This window comes from Vipera berus (genome assembly GCF_964194415.1).
Source record: "Vipera berus genome assembly, chromosome: 1".
Lineage (NCBI taxonomy): Eukaryota > Metazoa > Chordata > Lepidosauria > Squamata > Viperidae > Vipera > Vipera berus.
This window is the reverse complement of record NC_138202.1, coordinates 69,324,369-69,344,409: the sequence shown is the minus strand read 5'-3', so window position 1 is coordinate 69,344,409 and position 20,041 is coordinate 69,324,369. Positions and strand designations below refer to the sequence as shown.

Below are 20,041 nucleotides of genomic sequence, written 5' to 3'. Positions count from 1 at the left end.
ACTAGCCAAAAGCCCCCAGATCTTGGACCAAAAGTCTTGAGCTACAATGACATTTAGAACATTTCGCTATCTTTTGATGCTTATTTCATTACCTGGTATTTTTCAAGAGGAGGGTTTCTGCATGCTGAGGTATTCCATAGAGATGTTCAAATCCATGCAAAGAAACATCTAAACCTACACTACTAGGACCTGTATTAAGACAGAGTAGCACTGTTAGGTAGAAAAAACACAGGGCAGCATGAAAGAGTAACCCATTCAATACTAACCTACACTGTGGCTCTTTGTAACTTACTATAATATAGAGAAAAATTGTGTCGATGTCTCATTGTGAGGACCCAGAACGAAGACTAAGGAAAGAAACCCATTTTAAGGATTCAAGCAACCTAGTCCAACTCTATAAAGACAGATTGTGCAGCCCCCAGCCAAACGTTAAATATAAGCCATCTAAGCTGCAGTATAAACAGGCAATAGAACTACTGCAATAATTGACTTCCAGTTGTATGCCTATAGTGCATGGCCGCGCGAAAGCGGACCTCCGATCCCCACGGCTAGTTTCATCCTGCCAGGGAGACCCTAGATGGATCCGAAGTCACCCCGAAGAGGTGACCATGAAGGAGGGGTGCCCGGTTGACCACGAAGCGACGGCAATTGTTTCGTTTGATCCGGGGAAAGGCCTCTGAACCCGACAGGAGAAAGGCTAGTGTGAGATCTGTGTCTAGCCCAGGGGCCAGCAACCTGAAACAGTGAAAGAGCCACTCAGAACCGGTTCCCTCACAAAAGGAAAAACTGGGAGCCTCAAAAAATGTGTGCGCATGCACGTACATGCGCACATGCACAGAACAGGGTTTCACTGAAGAGTGGAGCTAAGGCGAGATATGCACCTACCCTGCATATTTGAATTGATTGGTTGAAATTTTTTAGTCCCACTTTTTTTTTTGGACTGTACATGGCAGAGGCTTGGGAGCCGCAGGAGATGGCTGAAAGAGCCGCATGCGGCTCCGGAGCCGCGGTTTGCAGACCTGTGGTCTAGCCCAAGCTACTTGCAGCTGAAGTCCCAGAGCACGAACCTGAACATCGGTGAACAGCCTGCTTGGAATTGGTGAGAGTACTGATCTTCTTTCTTCTGTCTACTAATTGAATCCTTGAAAAGATCCCCAAAGCAAGAAAACCCCCAGAAGTGAAGGGAGGGGACTATATACCCATTCCCTTACAGACGGAAGCGGCAAATTAATATTAAAGGAGGGAAAAGATATACTAAAATTTGATTTAAAATACTACAGGCTGGACAACTCTACGAACTAAAAAACTGTCAAGATTATACCCTAAAGAATTTTTGACGAAATTATAAAAATATATAACAAAAATAAGTTTTTGATTGAAAAAAAAACTAAAAAAAGAAATAACTGCTGACATCTGGTGGAGAATCAGAAAATAGAATACTAACAATAAGGACTTAGAAATTGGCAGAATGCCGAGAAACAAAAAAAAGTTGTTCCTTTGAAATCCAAATAACCTTGAAGACAGCTAGGAACAAAGAAGAGACAGTTATAAGATTAAAACGTTTTTGAAAGAAAAAAACAACAACACCTAGACTGTTGCTTAAATCTAAGAACTGTATATGGAAAAGAAAAACCTTGGCTTTTTGGCTAATCTTTTAGAGAATCTTTAGGAATGATTTAAAGTAGCTTAACACACTGACCTGTAATTTTGACTGACTAATAAATTGATTTTTGAATTAAAATATTGATGAAAGATTATTTGAAGGGGGGAGACATTATGGATATCACATATGTATTAAAAAATGACAGGATGGCACATTCAATATTCAATATTGCCTCCAGAAGCAATACTTTAAGGCAAGATAAATATTTTCCAGGAGGAAATATATGTAATGTTAGGACAAATACAAATAACAATAGACTCAAACCATGAGAAAATTTGAAACAACTTTGATGATTTAAATAAGCATATTTCTAATCTAAATCTACAATTAAAAAACATCCAGGAAATAACAAATGAACAAATAAATCAGATAGCAGACGGCAAATTAGAAGAGTATGATCAAATTGATGAAATAACAAAGGAAAAGAATTACAATTTAACACAAACAGGAAAAAAATCTACAAGGTTCTACAAGAAATCTACAAGAAAAATGGAATGGACTATAGAATTATCAGGAGAACCATCAAAGTTTGACAGACAGAAAGTCTTCATCTTACTTCATTTTTTGCATTCCCAACAACATTTGTAAAAATACAGGAACTGCTGGGTAAGCGGATTACATCAACTTGGAAAATTACTCGGCAAAAGAAGAAGACCAAAGACAGATACAAGAGATTTGACTTGCTCTACCAGATGGATTATTATGTGAATAAACATTTATTTGAATATGGCTAAAAGAATAGAGAATTTTGCACACAAAGTGGCCTTATAAGAAGGATAAGAGATTTAAGTAATATAGTATGTTCTATAATATATGAAATGTTAAAATAGCAGGTTGATGTAACTTTTATTAATATAAATGAAATATAAACTGATTAAAAAGGATGTTACATCTAGATACTATAAGATAGATAAAAAGTATAATATTTTTCCCCTTCATGGATTACTGCCTTGTCGTGGCGAAGGGGCTTGCGTAATTCAATGAAGCTATGAGCTATGCCGTGCAGGGCCACCCAAGACGGAAAGGTCATAGCAGAGAGTTCTGACAAAACGTGATCCACTGGAGAAGGAAATGGCAAACCACTCCAGTATCTTTGCCATGAAAACCCTATGGACAGTACCAAAAGGCAAAACGATATGACGCTGGAAGATGAGCCCCTCAGGTTGGAAGGCGTCCAATATGCTACTGGGGAAGAGCAGAGGGTTAGTACTAGTAGCGCCAGAAAGAATGAAGCGACTGGGCCAAAGCCGAAAGGACGCTCAGCTGTGGATATGTCTGGTGGTGAAAGGAAAGTCCGATGCTGTAAAGATTTTTTCTCCATAGGAACCTGGAATGTAAGATCCATGAATCAAGGAAAGCTGGACGTGGTCAAACAAGAGATGACAAGACTAAACATTGACATCTTAGGTATTAGCGAACTAAAATGGACAGGAATGGGTGAATTTAATTCAGATGACCATCAGGTATACTACTGCGGGCAAGAATCCCTCAGAAGAAATGGAGTAGCCTTCATAGTCAATAAAAAAATAGGAAAAGCAATACTGGGATACAATCCTCAAAATGACAGAATGATCTCAGTTCGAATCCAAGGCAAACCATTCAATATCACAGTAGTCCAAGTCTATGCCCCAACCACCGGTGCTGAAGAGGATGAAATTGACCGGTTCTATGAAGCCCTACAGCACCTTATAGAACTAACACCCAAAAATGATGTCCTTATCATCATGGGGGATTGGAATGCTAAAGTAGGAAGCCAAAAGATAACTGGAATAACAGGCAAGTTTGGCCTTGGAATACAAAATGAAGCAGGGCACAGGCTGATAGAATTTTGTCAAGAGAATACGATGGTCATAGCAAACACTCTTTTCCAACAACCCAAGAGACGGCTCTACACATGGACATCACCAGACGGTCAACACAGAAATCAGATTGACTATATGCTCTGCAGCCAAAGATGGAGAAGCTCTATACAGTCAGTAAAAACAAGACCAGGAGCTGACTGTGGCTCAGACCATGAGCTTCTTGTTGCAAAGTTTAGGCTTAAATTAAAGAAAGTAGGGAAAAGCGCTAGGCCAGTCAGGTATGAATTAAATCATATCCCTGTTGAATATACAGTAGAGGTGACAAATAGATTTAAGGAATTAGATCTGATAGACAGAGTGCCTGAAGAACTATGGACAGAGGTTCGCAACATTGTACAACGGGTAGCAACCAAAACCATCCCAAAGAAAAAGAAATGCAAGAAAGCAAAATGGCTGTCTGAGGAAGCTTTGCAAATAGCTGAGGAAAGGAGGGAAGCGAAAGGCAAGGGAGAAAAAGAAAGATATTCCCAATTAAATGCAGAATTCCAAAGAATAGCTAGAAGAGATAAGAATGCCTTCTTAAATGAACAATGCAAAGAAATAGAAGAAAACAATAGAATAGGGAGGACCAGAGGTCTTTTCAAGAAAATTGGAGAGATGAAAGGAACGTTTCATGCAAAAATGGGCATGATAAAGGACCAAAATGGCAGGGACCTAACAGAGGCAGAAGAGATTAAGAAGAGGTGGCAAAATTACACAGAAGAACTATACAAGAATGAGCTTAACGTCCCTGATAATCACAATGAGGTGGTCACTGACCTCGAGCCAGACATCCTAGAATGTGAAGTAAAGTGGGCCTTAGAAAAGCTGAGCAACAACAAAGCTAGTGGAGGTGACAGTATTCCAGCTGAGCTATTCAAAATCTTAAAAGACGATGCAGTAAAAGTGCTACACTCAATTTGCCAGCAAATTTGGAAAACTCAACAGTGGCCACAGGATTGGAAAAGATCAGTTTACATTCCAATTCCAAAGAAAGGCAGTGCCAAAGAATGTTCAAACTATCGCACCATTGCACTCATTTCTCATGCTAGTAAAGTTATGCTTAAAATTCTACAAGCTAGACTCCAGCAGTATGTGGATCGAGAACTACCAGAAGTACAGGCAGGATTTCGAAGAGGCAGAGGAACTAGAGATCAAATTGCTAACATACGCTGGATCATGGAGAAAGCTAGAGAGTTCCAGAAAAACATCTACTTCTGCTTCATTGACTATGCTAAAGCCTTTGATTGTGTGGATCATAACAAACTCTGGCAAGTCCTTAAAGAGATGGGCATACCAGACCATCTTATTTGTCTCTTGAGAAATCTATATGCGGGCCAAGAAGCAACAGTGAGAACTGGACACGGAACCACTGATTGGTTCAAAATTGGGAAAGGAGTCCGGCAAGGCTGTATACTGTCGCCTTGCCTATTTAACTTATATGCAGAGCACATCATGAGAAAGGCAGGGCTAGATGAATCAAAAGTTGGAATTAAGATTGCCGGAAGAAACATCAACAACCTAAGATATGCAGATGATACCACTCTAATGGCAGAAAGTGAAGAAGAACTAAAGAGCCTCTTGTTGCGGGTGAAGAAGGAGAGTGCAAAACTTGGGTTGAAACTAAACATTAAGAAAACCAAGATCATGGCATCTGGCCCTCTCAATTCCTGGCAAATAGATGGGGAAGAAATGGAGGTAGTGACAGATTTTATTTTCCTGGGCTCCAAGATCACCGCAGATGGGGACTGTAGCCAAGAAATTAAAAGACGCTTGCTCCTTGGGAGGAGAGCCATGGCAAATCTAGACAGCACACTAAAAAGCAGAGACATCACCCTGTCAACAAAAGTGCGTATAGTCAAGGCTATGGTCTTCCCAGTTGCAATGTATGGCAGTGAAAGCTGGACCATAAGAAAGGCTGAGCGCCAAAGAATTGAAGCCTTTGAACTATGGTGCTGGAGAAGACTCCTGCGAGTCCCTTGGACTGCAAGGCGATCAAACCGGTCAGTCCTAGAGGAGATCAACCCTGACTGCTCTTTAGAAGGCCAGATCCTTAAGCTAAAACTCAAATACTTTGGCCACCTAATGAGAAGGAAGGACTCACTGGAGAAGAGCCTAATGCTGGGAAAGATTGAGGGCAAGAGAAGAAGGGGACGACAGAGGATGAGGTGGCTGGATGGAGTCACTGAAGCAGTAGGCGTGAGCCTAGATGGACTCCAGAGGATGGCAGAGGACAGGAAGGCCTGGAGGAACATGTCCATAGGGTCGCGATGGGTCGGACACGACTTCGCAACTAACAACAACAACAACATAATATTTTTATAATGCATGACATAAAATATTGGGATGATGTACCTAAATGGGAAAATTTGGACAGTTAGATGACTAATATGAAGAAATTATGACTGATAAGAATTGGATTGAGTATAAGGGAATTTAAGCATAAACAAAATTATAAAAATAGGACGCATGCTGAACTAATGAGATGATGGTTATGGGAATATAAGCTGAAAAAAATGTTATATAGAGAGATTATTATTATTATTTGTATAAATATAAAAATTCTTATATCTAATCATTTATATATTGAAAATATTAAGAATTATATTGTGGCTAAGGCTGAAGAAGGAGAATACATATGGGAGAAGGAAGATCAAAGAAATATATCATTAATTAATATATTAATTATGGAATTATCAAATTTAATCATTACTGATTGTTAATTCTTATTGTCATTTTTTTTCTTGTTAAAATATAAACCAAGATAACATGCTGTACACCAGGCACTGGAGATTGTTATAGTTAAAAAACAATAAAACATTTATATATATATATATATATATATATATATATATATATATATATATGTAAAAAGCGAACTATTGCAACTGATTCCTATGAGTGAGCCAAGCCATGTGCAGCTGGGAAAAAGCCCAACAAGAACAGCATTACTGGTGTGATTGTGTGTTTGTGCATGTGTGTGTGTGTGTGTGCACGTGAGTATGAAGAAATAGCTGTACTGTCTGGTGTGGGGATTTGTTGTATTGGAGCCTGAAAAATGACTGCAGTCAGTGAGATGGATTGAACTCTCCTGTAAGTTAAGTTTCCATTTGCTATGGTTTTGTTTATTTCTGTATTGTTTTTTTTTTGTTTTTAACTCTGGAAATTACCCAGAATCATGTATACTGTATGACATGTGTAGCTATATAATTGAGCAAATAAATAAATAAAATTTAAGAGACAAAACCCACAAAGCAATTAAATATACATGACTATAATTGAGAGCTTAAATGGACTCCAGAAGATTGTAGAGGACAGGAAGGCCTGGAGGAACATTGTCCATAGGGTCGCGATGGGTCGGACACGACTTCGCAACTAACAACAACAACAATAATTGAGAGAAAGGACAACATTTTCAATTATTACACAATAACTAAACATTGGCAACGTGGCATGCTATTATCCTCAATATGCCAAGTTAGCAAGCCATGATTCCCAATATTTTTATAATCACTTTTACAAAAATGGAAATGACCCAAACTTGTGAGAGAGCCAAACCCTGCATGATATCCAAGTTTTCACATAAAAACTGATGAGATTTCAATCAAATTGATTAAATTCAGAGCTGAAAAAGAACACTGGTCTCTGAGCCACTTACCATTAGCTTTGATGTCTAAAAAGCTGCCCTTTTTTTCTTCCCAGAGACCTAAATCTTCTTCAGTTTCCTTAGATAAAAAGAAAAGAGATGTAACTCTGTCATGGACTAGCCAACAGAACTTAGCATTTTCTAATAATACAATCGGTTTCCAATCTAGATCAGAATTACAACTAAGCAATATTCTACAATGAAATCACTGTACAATTCAGACATGCCGTAGTTAATAATTGTCAGTAACTGGCTTATTTCTGTTGTACCCAAATAGTGCACTGATCCTTTCCAGATTCATAACATTATTGTTTAAAGCATTTTTACAATCAAAACTTATTATTTCCACCACAGGACTGTTTTGTCCCTTGGACAAACTGACCAGACAAAAATCCATACATCTACAGTAGATTAAATTTACCTTAAAAGAGTCTGCCAATCCACTTTTTTTTTCTTGTGAAGTAGATTTCCTTTAAAAATCAAATGTATTCAGTGTATAATTACAAGCAGATAATCACAAAAGAATTTATTTTAGAATAAGAATGTTAATTATCTCAACCTACAATAATTGATCTGTACTTGACCAGCACAGATAATATTGCTTTTTGTATGTTTAATGATATATTTTTGCAGTGCTTTTTTCTAAAAAAAAAAAAGTGCCGGAACTCTCATCTTGGTGGGCGCAGGAGGTGGGGGGGTGAGGGGGGCAGTGCTGCTACAGTCACGGGTGCGAGGGGTGTTGGTGGCGGGCTGCCCCCCGGGGCCGGAGCTGGCGCGGCTGGTGCTGTGGGAGCAGCAGGGCCCGCTCTATATGGCGGGGCTGTGCGGTGCGGGTGGCGGAGGCGGTGCGGGCCAGGGAATGCAGGGCGGCCACTTAGGCGCGCAGGGCGAGGTGACGGTGGTGCAGGTCCAGCACCAGGTAGGCCACCAGCCTGGCTGACATGGGTGAGCACAAGGAAGGAGTGCACATGGACTCCGCAGAACCCACCTCCCACTCCTTGTCCTCTCTTACTTACCTAGTTGAGATGGTGTAGTTGGGCAGCAGGGAGGGACACAAAGTTCCCGCCTACTTTTGAAAGCCAATAGAGGGAGTAGCATAGCTTGTGCAAAAGTTTTTTTGTGTGTGTACAAAAAAAGGTGCCGGAACACCATTCTGAGCGTTCTATGAGAAAAAAGCCCTGCTTTTATGTTTTAATCTTATGATTTTAAAAACATATTTTTTTCTATTGTAAGTTGCCCCAAACCTCGCCATGTGGATTGTATACAAATATTATATAATCAGTAAATAAAGGTAGAACATATGTTAAATATACATCAAATGATAATATGCTTCCCTACAAAGTCAATTCTTGCTCAATGACAGACCAAGGAGTTAACTCGGAAAGGCAAGAGGAAAATCTAGAAGAGATCTGTGCAACTTGTCAAAGGGAAAGGCCCACGCTGATAAATTAAAAATCTTTGTGGTCTGTAAAGGAATGCTGGTGGGCTAATCAATGATTTGGTGACTAGAGAAGCATCTACAGTGTTGGAGCTCGTGGTCATGGTAAGCCATGGAGGCACTAGGCAACATGATTTTCAGGGCAGTGGTGGTGATTTTATTACTTTAAAAAAAAAAATCTGTGCTCTGTCCAAGGGTGCTTGGTAGGCTGCATGTACAGGCCTGGTCTAAAGTTTATTTTGGAGCATTCAACTATCTAGAGCAGGCATGTCAAACTCATTTTGTTTGAGGCAACTTCTTATAAAAGAATTGCCATTAATTTGTTTTAATAAAATAATTTAAATCAATTTTTTCACTTGATTTCAAAGTACCGTATTTTCCGGCGTATAAGACGACTTTTTAACCCATGAAAATCATCTCAAAAGTTGGGGGGTCGTCTTATATGCCCAGTCGTCTTATACGCCAGAAAATAGTACATAAAGGAGTGCTCCTTAACAGCCGGGGAGCACGCGCGTGCGCAGGACTGCCCTGCTGGCTCCCGCCCGACGCTGGACGGCTCCGCCGATGCTGCTTCAAGAGGGAAGAGTGTGAGGCGACTGCCATGGCTCCCTGAGGACTCCTTAGGAGCCGGGGAGCGCGTGCGTGCGCAGGACTGCCCTGCCAGCTCCCGCCAGACGCCAGCCTGCCCTGCTTCCTCCACAGTGAGAGGGGAGGGCGTGCCTTCCCGGGCTCGCTGATTTTCCGGCATATAAGACGAAAAATCTTGAAAATCATCTCAAAAGTTGGGGGGTCGTCTTATACGCCCAGTCGTCTTATACGCCGGAAAATACGGTAAATTTTTGTTTCTTTGCATGTATGGTATTTTTAAAAAGGCATATGCTACTGACTACGCTTATGCACATATGTAACATCTTTTGCTAGAATACATGACCACTGCTTGTCCAGAATGTGAAAAGTGAAAGATTGTGACTAAACAAAATTTTAATGTACAGATAATACCACCAGAAATTATTTTAGCCTTTTTAATAAATGTTGTTATTGATGTTAAGCTCACCATGGAAAACATCATATATTGTTATGTATATACTAGGCTAATTATTTAAAGACTGAAGTGCAACATAACTAGATTCTAAATAATCTATTTTTCAAAACACACAACAGTCCAAACAGTAAAAGTCCAAATTAAGAATATTTCATTCTTAAGAATTGTTTAATTTAAAGTGGTTTAATTGTAACAGATCGTTAGATTCAAAATAGTTTTCAAGAGTATGTACAAAAGATACTATTTTTTTCTAGCATCAGCTAAATTAGACATATTACATTGAGAAAAATGTTACTCATTTCTTTCCTGTTACTTTTATTTATTTCTATGCAGACATGTTAACATAGGACATAGATTATTTTGTTATCTAATTTTACCTTCCAAAAGACAGAAGCAGATGAAAAATATGAGGTTCTTTCCTGTTGGCTTTTTTGAATTAGCTGTTTTAGATTCTAAAAGTTTAGTTCCTAAAGAAGTAACCCTGTAAATAATTTTAATGTCCTCCTCTAGTGCAGGGGTAGGCAACCTTGGCTCTTTTATGACTTAAGGACTTCAACTCCCAGAATTCCTGAGCCAGCATGGCTCAGCTTGGAAACCTCTCTCTTTCCCCTCAGCGTGGTTGGCTCAGGATTTCTGGGAGTTGAAGTCCACGAGTCATAAAAAAGAGCCAAGATTGCCTAGCCCTGCAATAGGCTTAGGAAAGCCAACAGAGGGAGCTTTTTTTTTTTTTGGCAAAAAAAAGTTGCCGGAACGCCATTCTGAGCGTTCTGTTAGAAAAAAAGCCCTGTATTTTTGTCTTTTTTGTGTGTGTTCCTTTTCCTTTTTTTATTTTTCACCTTTCCCCCTTTTGTATATCAAAGCAATATCATACCTGCTTTGAGGTGGTGACTGTAGGTGTTCCAAATACAACAGGCCATTGGAATTCATGCTCAGTAAAATTTCATCCTTAGAAATAAGATGTATTTGAAAAGGTTTTGCCATTATATGAATCTGCTGGTCTTGCTCAGCACCCACCAGCACAAGTTTGTCTGCATCTTTCTTTGATATCTTCAGCCTTGGAAATGGAAAAAGACAGGTAAAGAGAAAATCTTTGAGAATATTTTTTGTTCAAATTACAAATAAGAGCAAATCTGGAAACTCATCACTTCCACTAGTGTCAGTCAGTTATACATATCAAACTGACCCTTTTTGTTAACATACATTTCTGCAACAAGTTTCTATATCTTTAGATATATGTTCCAGATATTTTTGCCATTTTTTTTAAAAAAAAGAGGAAAGAAGCATATTGCAGCTGGGAATTGCTAAAAATTCTAAAAAGAAGTTATCAATTCTAGCAAAAGAAACATTAAGCATGGAGTGTACACAGAAAATTATGACAGAAAAACTGTTCATGAACTGTTTATCAGCTGAGTGAGAATACTGACCAAGTTTAATCAGCATAGCCAGGGTTAAATGCTGTGTTTAATAACTGAGATATTTCCTATATGGTTAATAATGTGGATGTTTTTGGTTAGTTTTATAGTTGGTCCTCATTTCTTTCTGTATTTTTGTCTTTATATGTTAAAACAAATAAAAATTAAAAAGGTTATAGTTCAAGGAAAGGACAAAAGTTCCTCAATACTAGTGGATGAGAACATTTTTGCAATATTCCTTAAAATAATAACATGTAATCAAATAATACATTTTATAAATAAATAATCATAAAGTATGCCAGATTCTGCTTGTCTGTGAGTCCTTCCAAATATCCTTCAGATATTTTAAATTATAGCACCCATTATGTAAAGTATAAGGCTTTGTACTTATGTTAAGTATTAAGTATAAAACTATTAAACTATAAAGTAAATTAAGTATTTGCTTAATTTTATTTATTATATTAAATTAATCAACAGAAGACAAAATAGATATGTAACACAATTCATACTGTTATGTTATCTGAAAATTAATAATCTTGCTAACGTTTAAAAGGAAAAGCAAAAAGAAAACAGAAAAACAATTTGGAAATATATTTTGTAAATACAACTGCAAAATTAAGTTGCTTTGCCCTCCACTTTTCTAAAAAATAAAAATAATTAAGATATTTACTAACAATACTTACTTTATATCCCACATCTATAAAAAAGGTATCAATTTCTCCTTTCACTAATTCACTAACTCAGCTTCATGCCTGAAAAATTCACAATTTTGATTTTTTTGAAAGTCTCAGATAATAGGATTACACTCAAAAAGAATGTATATCTTATATACAGTGTCTGATGCAAAGTTTTGTTAACAGCTACATTTATTTCAACCCAAAATGTGACAATAGAGAAGTTAATATTTTAACAGTAGAAAAGTTAGTATTCTAACTCCAGAACAAGGCAACTATAACTAATCTTTATTATACATTCTCTGAGATGTCCAAATATCTACAAAACAATTTTTATTAATCTCATTTTAAGATCACAGGAAGCTAATTTCATTTTATTTAAAGTAATTGAAATAATAGTGATGCTAAATAGTAAAGAAAATACTAAAATGCTAATGTGAAAAGACTCTCCAAATAATACATGTGAAGTACACAGATGTATCTTATAAAAAGTCTAGCTATGTGTACTATTCAATAATAAACAATATTTATTTGAATGATGAAGACCCAGTATGAGGTCCATATTTACTATTTCATATGTAGTAAAATATCTGACACGCTATTCCCAACGGTTCTTTTCTAAACTGGACAGCTAAATGTCACTTTATGTAAATGCCCCAGTGGCAAAAAGAGGACTTGTTCCCAATCCATACCTGATCTAAGATATCACTTCCCATAACTTACCTCAAGCTAGCTGGTTCCTTTATGAGAACATCACGGACTTCGTATCTTGGCTTGAGTGGATTTACCTCATTTATTTTAAGCCTGAAAATATTGCACTCTATTTCATACATTTCTACTGAAAGAGTTACCTAGTAATTGAATAAATACAGGAAAATTATTAGAGAATAGTAATACGGTATGTTATACTACACAAAATATCAATTTCTCACAAAACACCAATTTTTTTAAAAAATTCCATTTATATCCCGCCCTTCTCCGAAGACTCAGGGCGGCTTACAAGCTTAGCAGTAGCCTTCATTCTATGTATATGCCTGCTTATTAGGGCTTTCATACACCCCACAAGCGGCATTATTACAAAGTCAGCTTAATTGCCCACAACAATCTGGGTCCTCATTTTACCTACCTCGGAAGGATGGAAGGCTGAGTCAACCTTGAGCCTGGTGGGATGCGAACCTGCACTAATTGCAGGCAGCTGGTGTTACTTAAGGAGGCATTAGCCCACTGCTCCACCAAGGCTCTTTTGTCTTCTTACTCTTTTACTATTTATTCAAAATAATAAAAAAGACAGTTTCAACATACTGTAGCTTCTCCACTGAAAAGAGTCTTATTTGTGAGTGTTTGCTACCAAACAGATAGAAACAAATCAGTAATAATGAAATAGAGTAGCTAATGGCATTTATTTGCAAACTGGGCATCCATGTTTTTGATCAATTACACTAAGAGGTATTCCTACCTTGCTTTCTTCATTGAAAATTTGGAATTTGACATTGCTGTTGGATAGTTCCACAGTTTGCAGTAAGGCTTGGTATGGAGACTTCCCAGGACTTAAACGTTTCTGACGCCTGATGTACACAAAAAAGAACATAAAACATTGTATTACCTGTATTGTAGATGAGAATGTGATCATTTTTCAAGGAATTGACTAAATCTCATTGAGTAACAGGTCTAAATTACATAATTTGAAATCAATATTAACAATAGACATGTTTTGTTATAATATTTTTATCTTATTTTCATTCATTGTTAGCCATCCAGAGACATGTATTTGTGACAGGTGGCCATACAAATTGAATAAATAAATCTGGAATACAGGGTTGATTATTATTCTGATTATTTGACAAATGATAAAACAGCACTGTGTAAAGTGCAGGAGAGGACAACTAAAATCTGATTACTGATTAATAGCCAAACACTCTCCCTAGGCGAAACAGTTCTGGCACTTTTATTGGAAAGAAAGCAACTGAGGAACATACCTGGGGCTTTAAAGTGATTCATGGCATGGAGAAAGTGGACAGGAGAAGTATTTTGTCCTTTCTCAAAATGCTAGGAAAAGGAACTATCCAATATAGATAATTGGAAGGAGATTTTAAAAAGACAAAAGGAAGAATTTCTTTCCACAGCATGTAATTTATTTGTGGAATGCAGGTGTACTACTACCAGCCCTTGCAATGCCGGTTGTGAGGGAACAAAGATGGGAAGAGAGATGTCTGTATCTCCTGCTTAGGAATATTCAAAAGGCAGGTGGTTGGCTACTGTGAGGAACAAACTGCTGGAGTAATATCAACCCTACAAGGTAACCACTTCAGGAACTGGAGTCTACAGGAAAGCTGGAACTACACTGTGTTGAGGTAATATAATATTTCTCACATGCTCAGACTTTTCTGTTCTCTCAAGTGTGAAGGTTGGAAGATTTTTTTTCTTCTCTTCCCCCTTTTTAATTTATATGTTTGAAAAATACTTTTATATTGTTATTTTACTTTGGTTTGAGAATGGCTGTATTGTGTATTTCACAGTTGTTTTGATTGCAACCTGTCTTGGGAGGCTTTGGCATTTGAGGAAATACATAAAGGGATTAAATACATTAATTAAACAAATTAAAAATTAGAGCTAGCAGATCCTGGCTGAGAAAAACTGTAACAAAAGTGCGTATAGTCAAGGCTATGGTCTTCCCAGTTGCAATGTATGGCAGTGAAAGTTGGACCATAAGAAAGGCTGAGAGCCAAAGAATTGAGGCCTTTGAACTATGGTGCTGGAGAAGACTCCTGCGAGTCCCTTGGACTGCAAGGCGATCAAACCGGTCAGTCCTAGAGGAGATCAACCCTGACTGCTCTTTAGGCCAGATCCTGAAGCTAAAACTCAAATACTTTGGCCACCTAATGAGAAGGAAGGACTCACTGGAGAAGAGCCTAATGCTGGAAAAGATTGAGGGCAATAGAAGAAGGGGACGACAGAGAATGAGGTGGCTGGATGGAGTCACTGAAGCAGTAGGCGTGAGCTTAAATGGACTCCAGAAGATGGCAGAGGACAGGAAAGCCTGGAGGAACATTGTCCATAGGGTCGCGATGGGTTGGACACGACTTCGCAACTAACAACAACAACAATAAATTGCTAAGCACACTGATTTGTGCTTAGATTGTAAGCCGCCCTGAGTCTTCGGAGAAGGGCGGGATATAAATGGGATTAAAATAAATAAAAATAAAATAAATAAATGGATTAGATTGTAAGCCGCCCTGAGTCTTCGGAGAAGGGCGGGATATAAATGGGATTAAAAAAATGGCAACAGGAATTAAGGGTTTTTAGTTTTTTGTTTTTAATTTGTGTTGTAAACCATTCAGAATCACGCTGGTGAGATGGGCAATGTAGAAATTTAATAAATAAATACAAAAATCTCTTTGATGACATGTAGAGGTCATATTGATTTTTTGCAGCAGATACCCTAACCCTAACCCTTATAAAGTTCCTCTCAATGCAAATTTTGCCCTATAAGATATATTGCTGCAATCACTCTTCATTGAAAGTTGTGTTATACCTTGTGATGTTATATGAAAACAATATTTGCAGATAACAAAATATTCATAATCTTTACCTGTAAAAGGCAATTTGCTTGCATGTCTTAAAATGCTTTTTATCCACAGCCTCATCTTGAACACTAAATATGAGAAAATATAACATTTCTAAAATGTATAGTGAAGAAAAAAATATTATTTTCTCATCAGCTATAGACACCGGAACCAGCTTATTCTAATGGAAAGTTCTGAAATAGCTGCCTGTATTAATTGCATACTGGTCACATTAAGCAGCTACAGTAGAAATGGATTCTACATTACACATAATATTTGCAAGAATGAATCACATTCATTATTTTTTTAATCTGTTTTTAACTTTTGTATTTTTTGTTTTAATCACCCTGTAAACCGCCCTGAGTCCTTCGGGAAAGGGCGGTATATAAATATACCGTATTTCCCGGCGTATAAGACGACCCGGCGTATAAGACGACCCCCTACTTTTAAGAAGTTTTTCAAGGTTTTTTGTCTTATACGCCGGAAAATACTTACATGCCCTGCCCTCCCTGTCCGTCGCAGAGGAGGCGAAGGCCCGACTGGCCTCGCCGGCCCTCCCGCTGCTCCCGCGCTTCTGCCGGCTCCCGAGGCGCAGCGTTTCCTGGGCGGCAGGCAGCGCCAGAGGGCAACCGCCACCCCGCCACGGCCGGCGCCCCTCCTGCTTCCCCCCCCAGGCCTTGAACTTCTCCCATTTGGTGCAGGGCAGGGCAGCTCCGCCCGCAGCCTCTTTTTCATGTGCCGCTTCCCTCTCACCGTCGGCCGAGGCGCGCTCGGCCTGGGCTCCCGGTCCCTCTTCCCGGCCAGCTTCCCGCCCTGCCCCTCATGGAGCTGGACTGGGCGTGCAGCCTCTCGGTGTGGCTGCTTTTCCTGGGCAGCCTGGCGGTGCGGCTCCTGCGCTTGCTGAGCCGGCGGCTGCTGCTGCGCGTGGGGCTGCTGGCCGTCCTGCAGGCGCCGGGCCGTCCTGCCGCTGCCCCTCAGCACCGCGCTCACGGCGGCTGCCTGCTGGCTCATCTCGGCCAGCACCGCCCGGCGGAAGCGCAGCGTCGCACGGGAGCAGGACTTCCCTGCCGGCTCCCGTCTGACGCTCTTCCCTCTTGAGGGAAGAGCGTCGGACAGGAGCCGGCTCTTCCCTCTTGAGGCAGCATCCCCGAGGACTCCTTAGGAGCCGGGGAGCGATGCTGCCTCAAGAGGGAAGAGCGTCGGGCGGTAGCCGGCAGGGCAGTCCTGCACACGCGCACACTCCCCAGCTGCTAAGGAGCAGCCAGGGAGTGCGCGCGTGCGCAGGACTGCCCTGCCAGCTCCCGCCAGACGCCACCCACTGATTTTCCGGCGTATAAGACGACTGGGCGTATAAGACGACCCCCCAACTTTTGAGATGATTTTCATGGGTTAAAAAGTCATCTTATACGCCGGAAAATACGGTAATAAAATAAATAAATAAATTATTTCAAACAAGTGAAACCTTTATTGCCAATTGTCTGAGAAAATACAATTAAATCAAGACATTTTTATAGTGTCCTTTAAAATTTTTCAAACTGATTGTCTTCTTTAAGCAGATATTGGTTATTTATTCCAATTCTTAAGTATACAAACCAGCAAAAGTCAGCTCAACAAGTAAAGTGAACACATGTCCAAGTCTGCTTTAATGCTCCTTATTAAGCAATGAACTAATCCACTTCATAATGTTTTTAATATCATTATTTTTATTTTATTTTATGCTGCCTAGGGTGGATGGTAGTCATATAAATATGGTTGATAAATACATATATAAATAAATATTTTCACAATCAGATCAAACAATATAAACAGCCAAACAAAATAAACACTAAAGGTAAAACTGTTGCAGGGCAGTAAAATGTATGGTTTCTCACTGCAAAAAACACTAATCCTACTATAATTAAATCAAGGGCTGCTGATTTGATTATACACACATAGAAAATATTCTGTCACTATTACCTAGAATTCAACAAGCCAAGCTTGACTGAAATATAGAAGTATGAATAAATAATTAATTTCTGCACCCTAAGCGGCTTTGGACCACTTCAAATCATGCATCTGAACAACCTTTCATGTCAAATGACTGCATGCAGCCATCTCAAAAATGTTTGTATTCATGTAACTGCATTAATCAAGTTGCAACAAGACTATCATATTGAAAAAGGTAAAACAATAATTAGGTTTACATTCACTTTCTTAATTAAGCTTCCTGTCCAAGTGTCATGTGATTGATTTTGTATTTCTGGAACTCCTTCACTTTATACTTGGTAGTATAATTACAATTTATTACATAGCATATTCATGTCAATGCTGTAATTTTATTATTTGCATTCTATCTATATTTTTATTCCCAGCTCTGTAGCTGTGTAATCTTAATTTCTGCATGAATTCAAACTAGCATTTTAGAACTAAAAATTATTTGGATTCTTTTAGGATCAAGCATTGTGCTTAAGTAAGATTTGCATATCAGTTATTGCAAAATCATATATATTTAATCTACCTGATTTCTTGACAGCTTGGTTCCATGATCGGAGTGAGCTATTTTTGAGCCATTCGTTCGGAAATGAAGAGGAAATTCTCTAGCCAATAAGTTTCTGTTTCACATTATCTTGTTGCATGTTGGGAAATGGAGTTTTTATTTGCTAGTCCTGCCCACTTGACCAATAAGTTGGAAGAGACGACAGCATGCATATGCTTTGCTAGTAATGTTTCTGTAGCTCTCAACAAGCTGCATTCAGGATAGAATTAAAGTATTACTTCCTATTACTGTTTTCTTCTTAAATCAGTTTAGTTGTACAGAAATAAAGTACCGTAAGTTTTGCTTGTGGAGTTTTGCCAATTCCTAGTTCCAAAAATATGAATAAAAGCTAATATCAATATTAATTTGTTCAAAAATACTAAGCTCTTAGTTTTTGTTCATCTTTTTTACCTCTTTAATTATATTGTGGCTCTCCCTTCCCCTTCTGACAAATTTCCAAGTGATTTTCTCTATGTCCCTTTTGGCACTTTTAAGAGACCATCTGCTATCAACATTTCAGAAAAACAATTTCTGCTTAACTCATACTTTGCATCAGTCTTCACATAAAAAGAAATTATAGCCCAACATACCAAAAAAAAACCACTGCAAAAGACAAATCAGAAACAAAAATTAAAATAAGCAAGCAAATGGTAAGAGAACACCTATCTGACTTTGACAAATATAAATCATCGGACCTGACAGATTACCCCAGAGTTCTGAAGAAGCTGGCACATGTTATGTCAGAACCATTGCACCACATCTTTCAAAAGTCCTGGAGCACTGGGGAAGTACCTGAGGATTGGAAAAGGGCTGATGTGGTTCCCATCTTCAAGAAAGGGGGAAAAACGGACCCAGGAAACTACAGACCAATCAGTTTAACATCAATACCTGGGAACATCCTAGAAAAGATAATCAAAAAACAGATCTGCAAACAACTAGAAGCAAGCCAAGTCATAACTAGTAGCCAGCATGGGTTTGTTAAAAACAGATCATGCCATTTCAATCTTATTTCATTCTTTGACAAAGTGACTAAACTAATAGACCAGTGAAATACTGTGGACATAGTATACTTAGATTTCAGTAGGGCATTTGATAAAGTAGACCACAACCTACTCCTTGGTAAGTTAAAAAAAGGTGGAAAAGACAACATCACCACCAGATGGATCTGTAGCTGGCTGGCAAACCGTACTCAATGAGTAGTCCTCAATGGCACCACAACCACATGGAGAGACGTAAGCACTGGGGGTACCACAAGGTTCCGTCTAAGGCCCAGTACCCTTCAATATCTTCATCAATGTTGTAGATTTGTAGATGACATCAAACTGGCAGGAGTAGCCAACACCCCAGAAGACAAACTCAGGATCCAAAAAGATCTTGATAAACTTGAACAATGGACCCTATCCAACAAAATGAGTTTCAGTGTGGAGAAAAGCAAAGTTTTACATTTAGGTAGGAAAAATCAAAGGTACAAGTACAGATTGGGCAAGACCTGGCTTAAAAACAGTAACTTTTGAGAGGGACCTTGGTGTCCTAGGGGACGATCACTTTAACCATGAATCAGCAGTGTGCAGCCGCCGCCAAAAAAGCTAATACAATCCTGGGTTGCATAAACAGAGGCATAGAATCAAGATCAGGCGAGGTATTAGTATCACTTTATTAGTACCCAGTACTAGTAAGTCCACACCTGGAATACTGCAGCCAATTTTGGTCACCATACCACAAAAAAGATGTTGAGTTTGGAAAAAATCCGGAGAAGAGCAGCTGAGATGATCAAAGGCCTAGAGACTAAATATATGAAGAATGGCTGCAGGACTTGGGTTTGGCTAGTTTAAAGAAAAGAAAAAATAGGGGAGACATGATAGCAATATTCCAGTATTTGAGGGTCTGCCACAAAGAAGAGGGGGTCACTTTATTCACCAAAGCACCATAGGGCAGAAGAAACAATGGTGGAAACTGACCAAAGAGAGAAGCAACCTGGAATTAAGAGAAACTTCCTGACAGTGAGGACAATTAATCAGTGGAACAGCTTACCCCCAGAAATCGTGAGTGCTCCATCACTAGACAGTCACTTGTCTGAGATGGTATAGGTTCTCCTGCTTGAGTAGGGGGCTGGACTAGAAGACCTCAAAGGTCCCTTCCAGCTCTATTTTATTCTAATTAGGAAATGTGTATTCAAAATTTCTCTATAGAATTAGCACAGAATGGGTATTTTTTAAGAACTGATAGAACAGCTATTTTGCACTGAAT

The 20,041-nt window shown here is 38.8% G+C and overlaps 1 protein-coding gene across 3 annotated transcripts in view; it reads right to left on the bottom strand.

Moving 5' to 3' along the window:
* The window catches only part of GANC (glucosidase alpha, neutral C), a 43,665-nt gene extending 24,231 nt beyond the window's left edge, over positions 1-19,434 (bottom strand). The window contains exons 1-9 of one of the 3 annotated variants that reach the window (XM_081312595.1): positions 18,502-19,434; positions 17,777-18,004; positions 15,306-15,368; positions 13,173-13,281; positions 12,440-12,567; positions 10,502-10,684; positions 7,572-7,620; positions 7,163-7,229; positions 93-189 (exon numbers count right to left, since the gene is read on the bottom strand). In XM_081312595.1, coding sequence (XP_081168721.1) covers positions 93-189; positions 7,163-7,229; positions 7,572-7,620; positions 10,502-10,684; positions 12,440-12,567; positions 13,173-13,281; positions 15,306-15,368; positions 17,777-17,802 — 722 coding nt within the window. In that variant the 5' untranslated portion in view covers positions 17,803-18,004; positions 18,502-19,434. Of the gene's footprint in view, positions 1-92; positions 190-7,162; positions 7,230-7,571; positions 7,621-10,501; positions 10,685-11,725; positions 11,795-12,439; positions 12,568-13,172; positions 13,282-15,305; positions 15,369-17,776; positions 18,005-18,205; positions 18,449-18,501 lie in introns of those variants that run through there. The other 2 variants (XM_081312594.1, XM_081312596.1) reach the window with 2 other exon arrangements.
* Between the last annotated feature and the right edge of the window lie 607 nt (positions 19,435-20,041).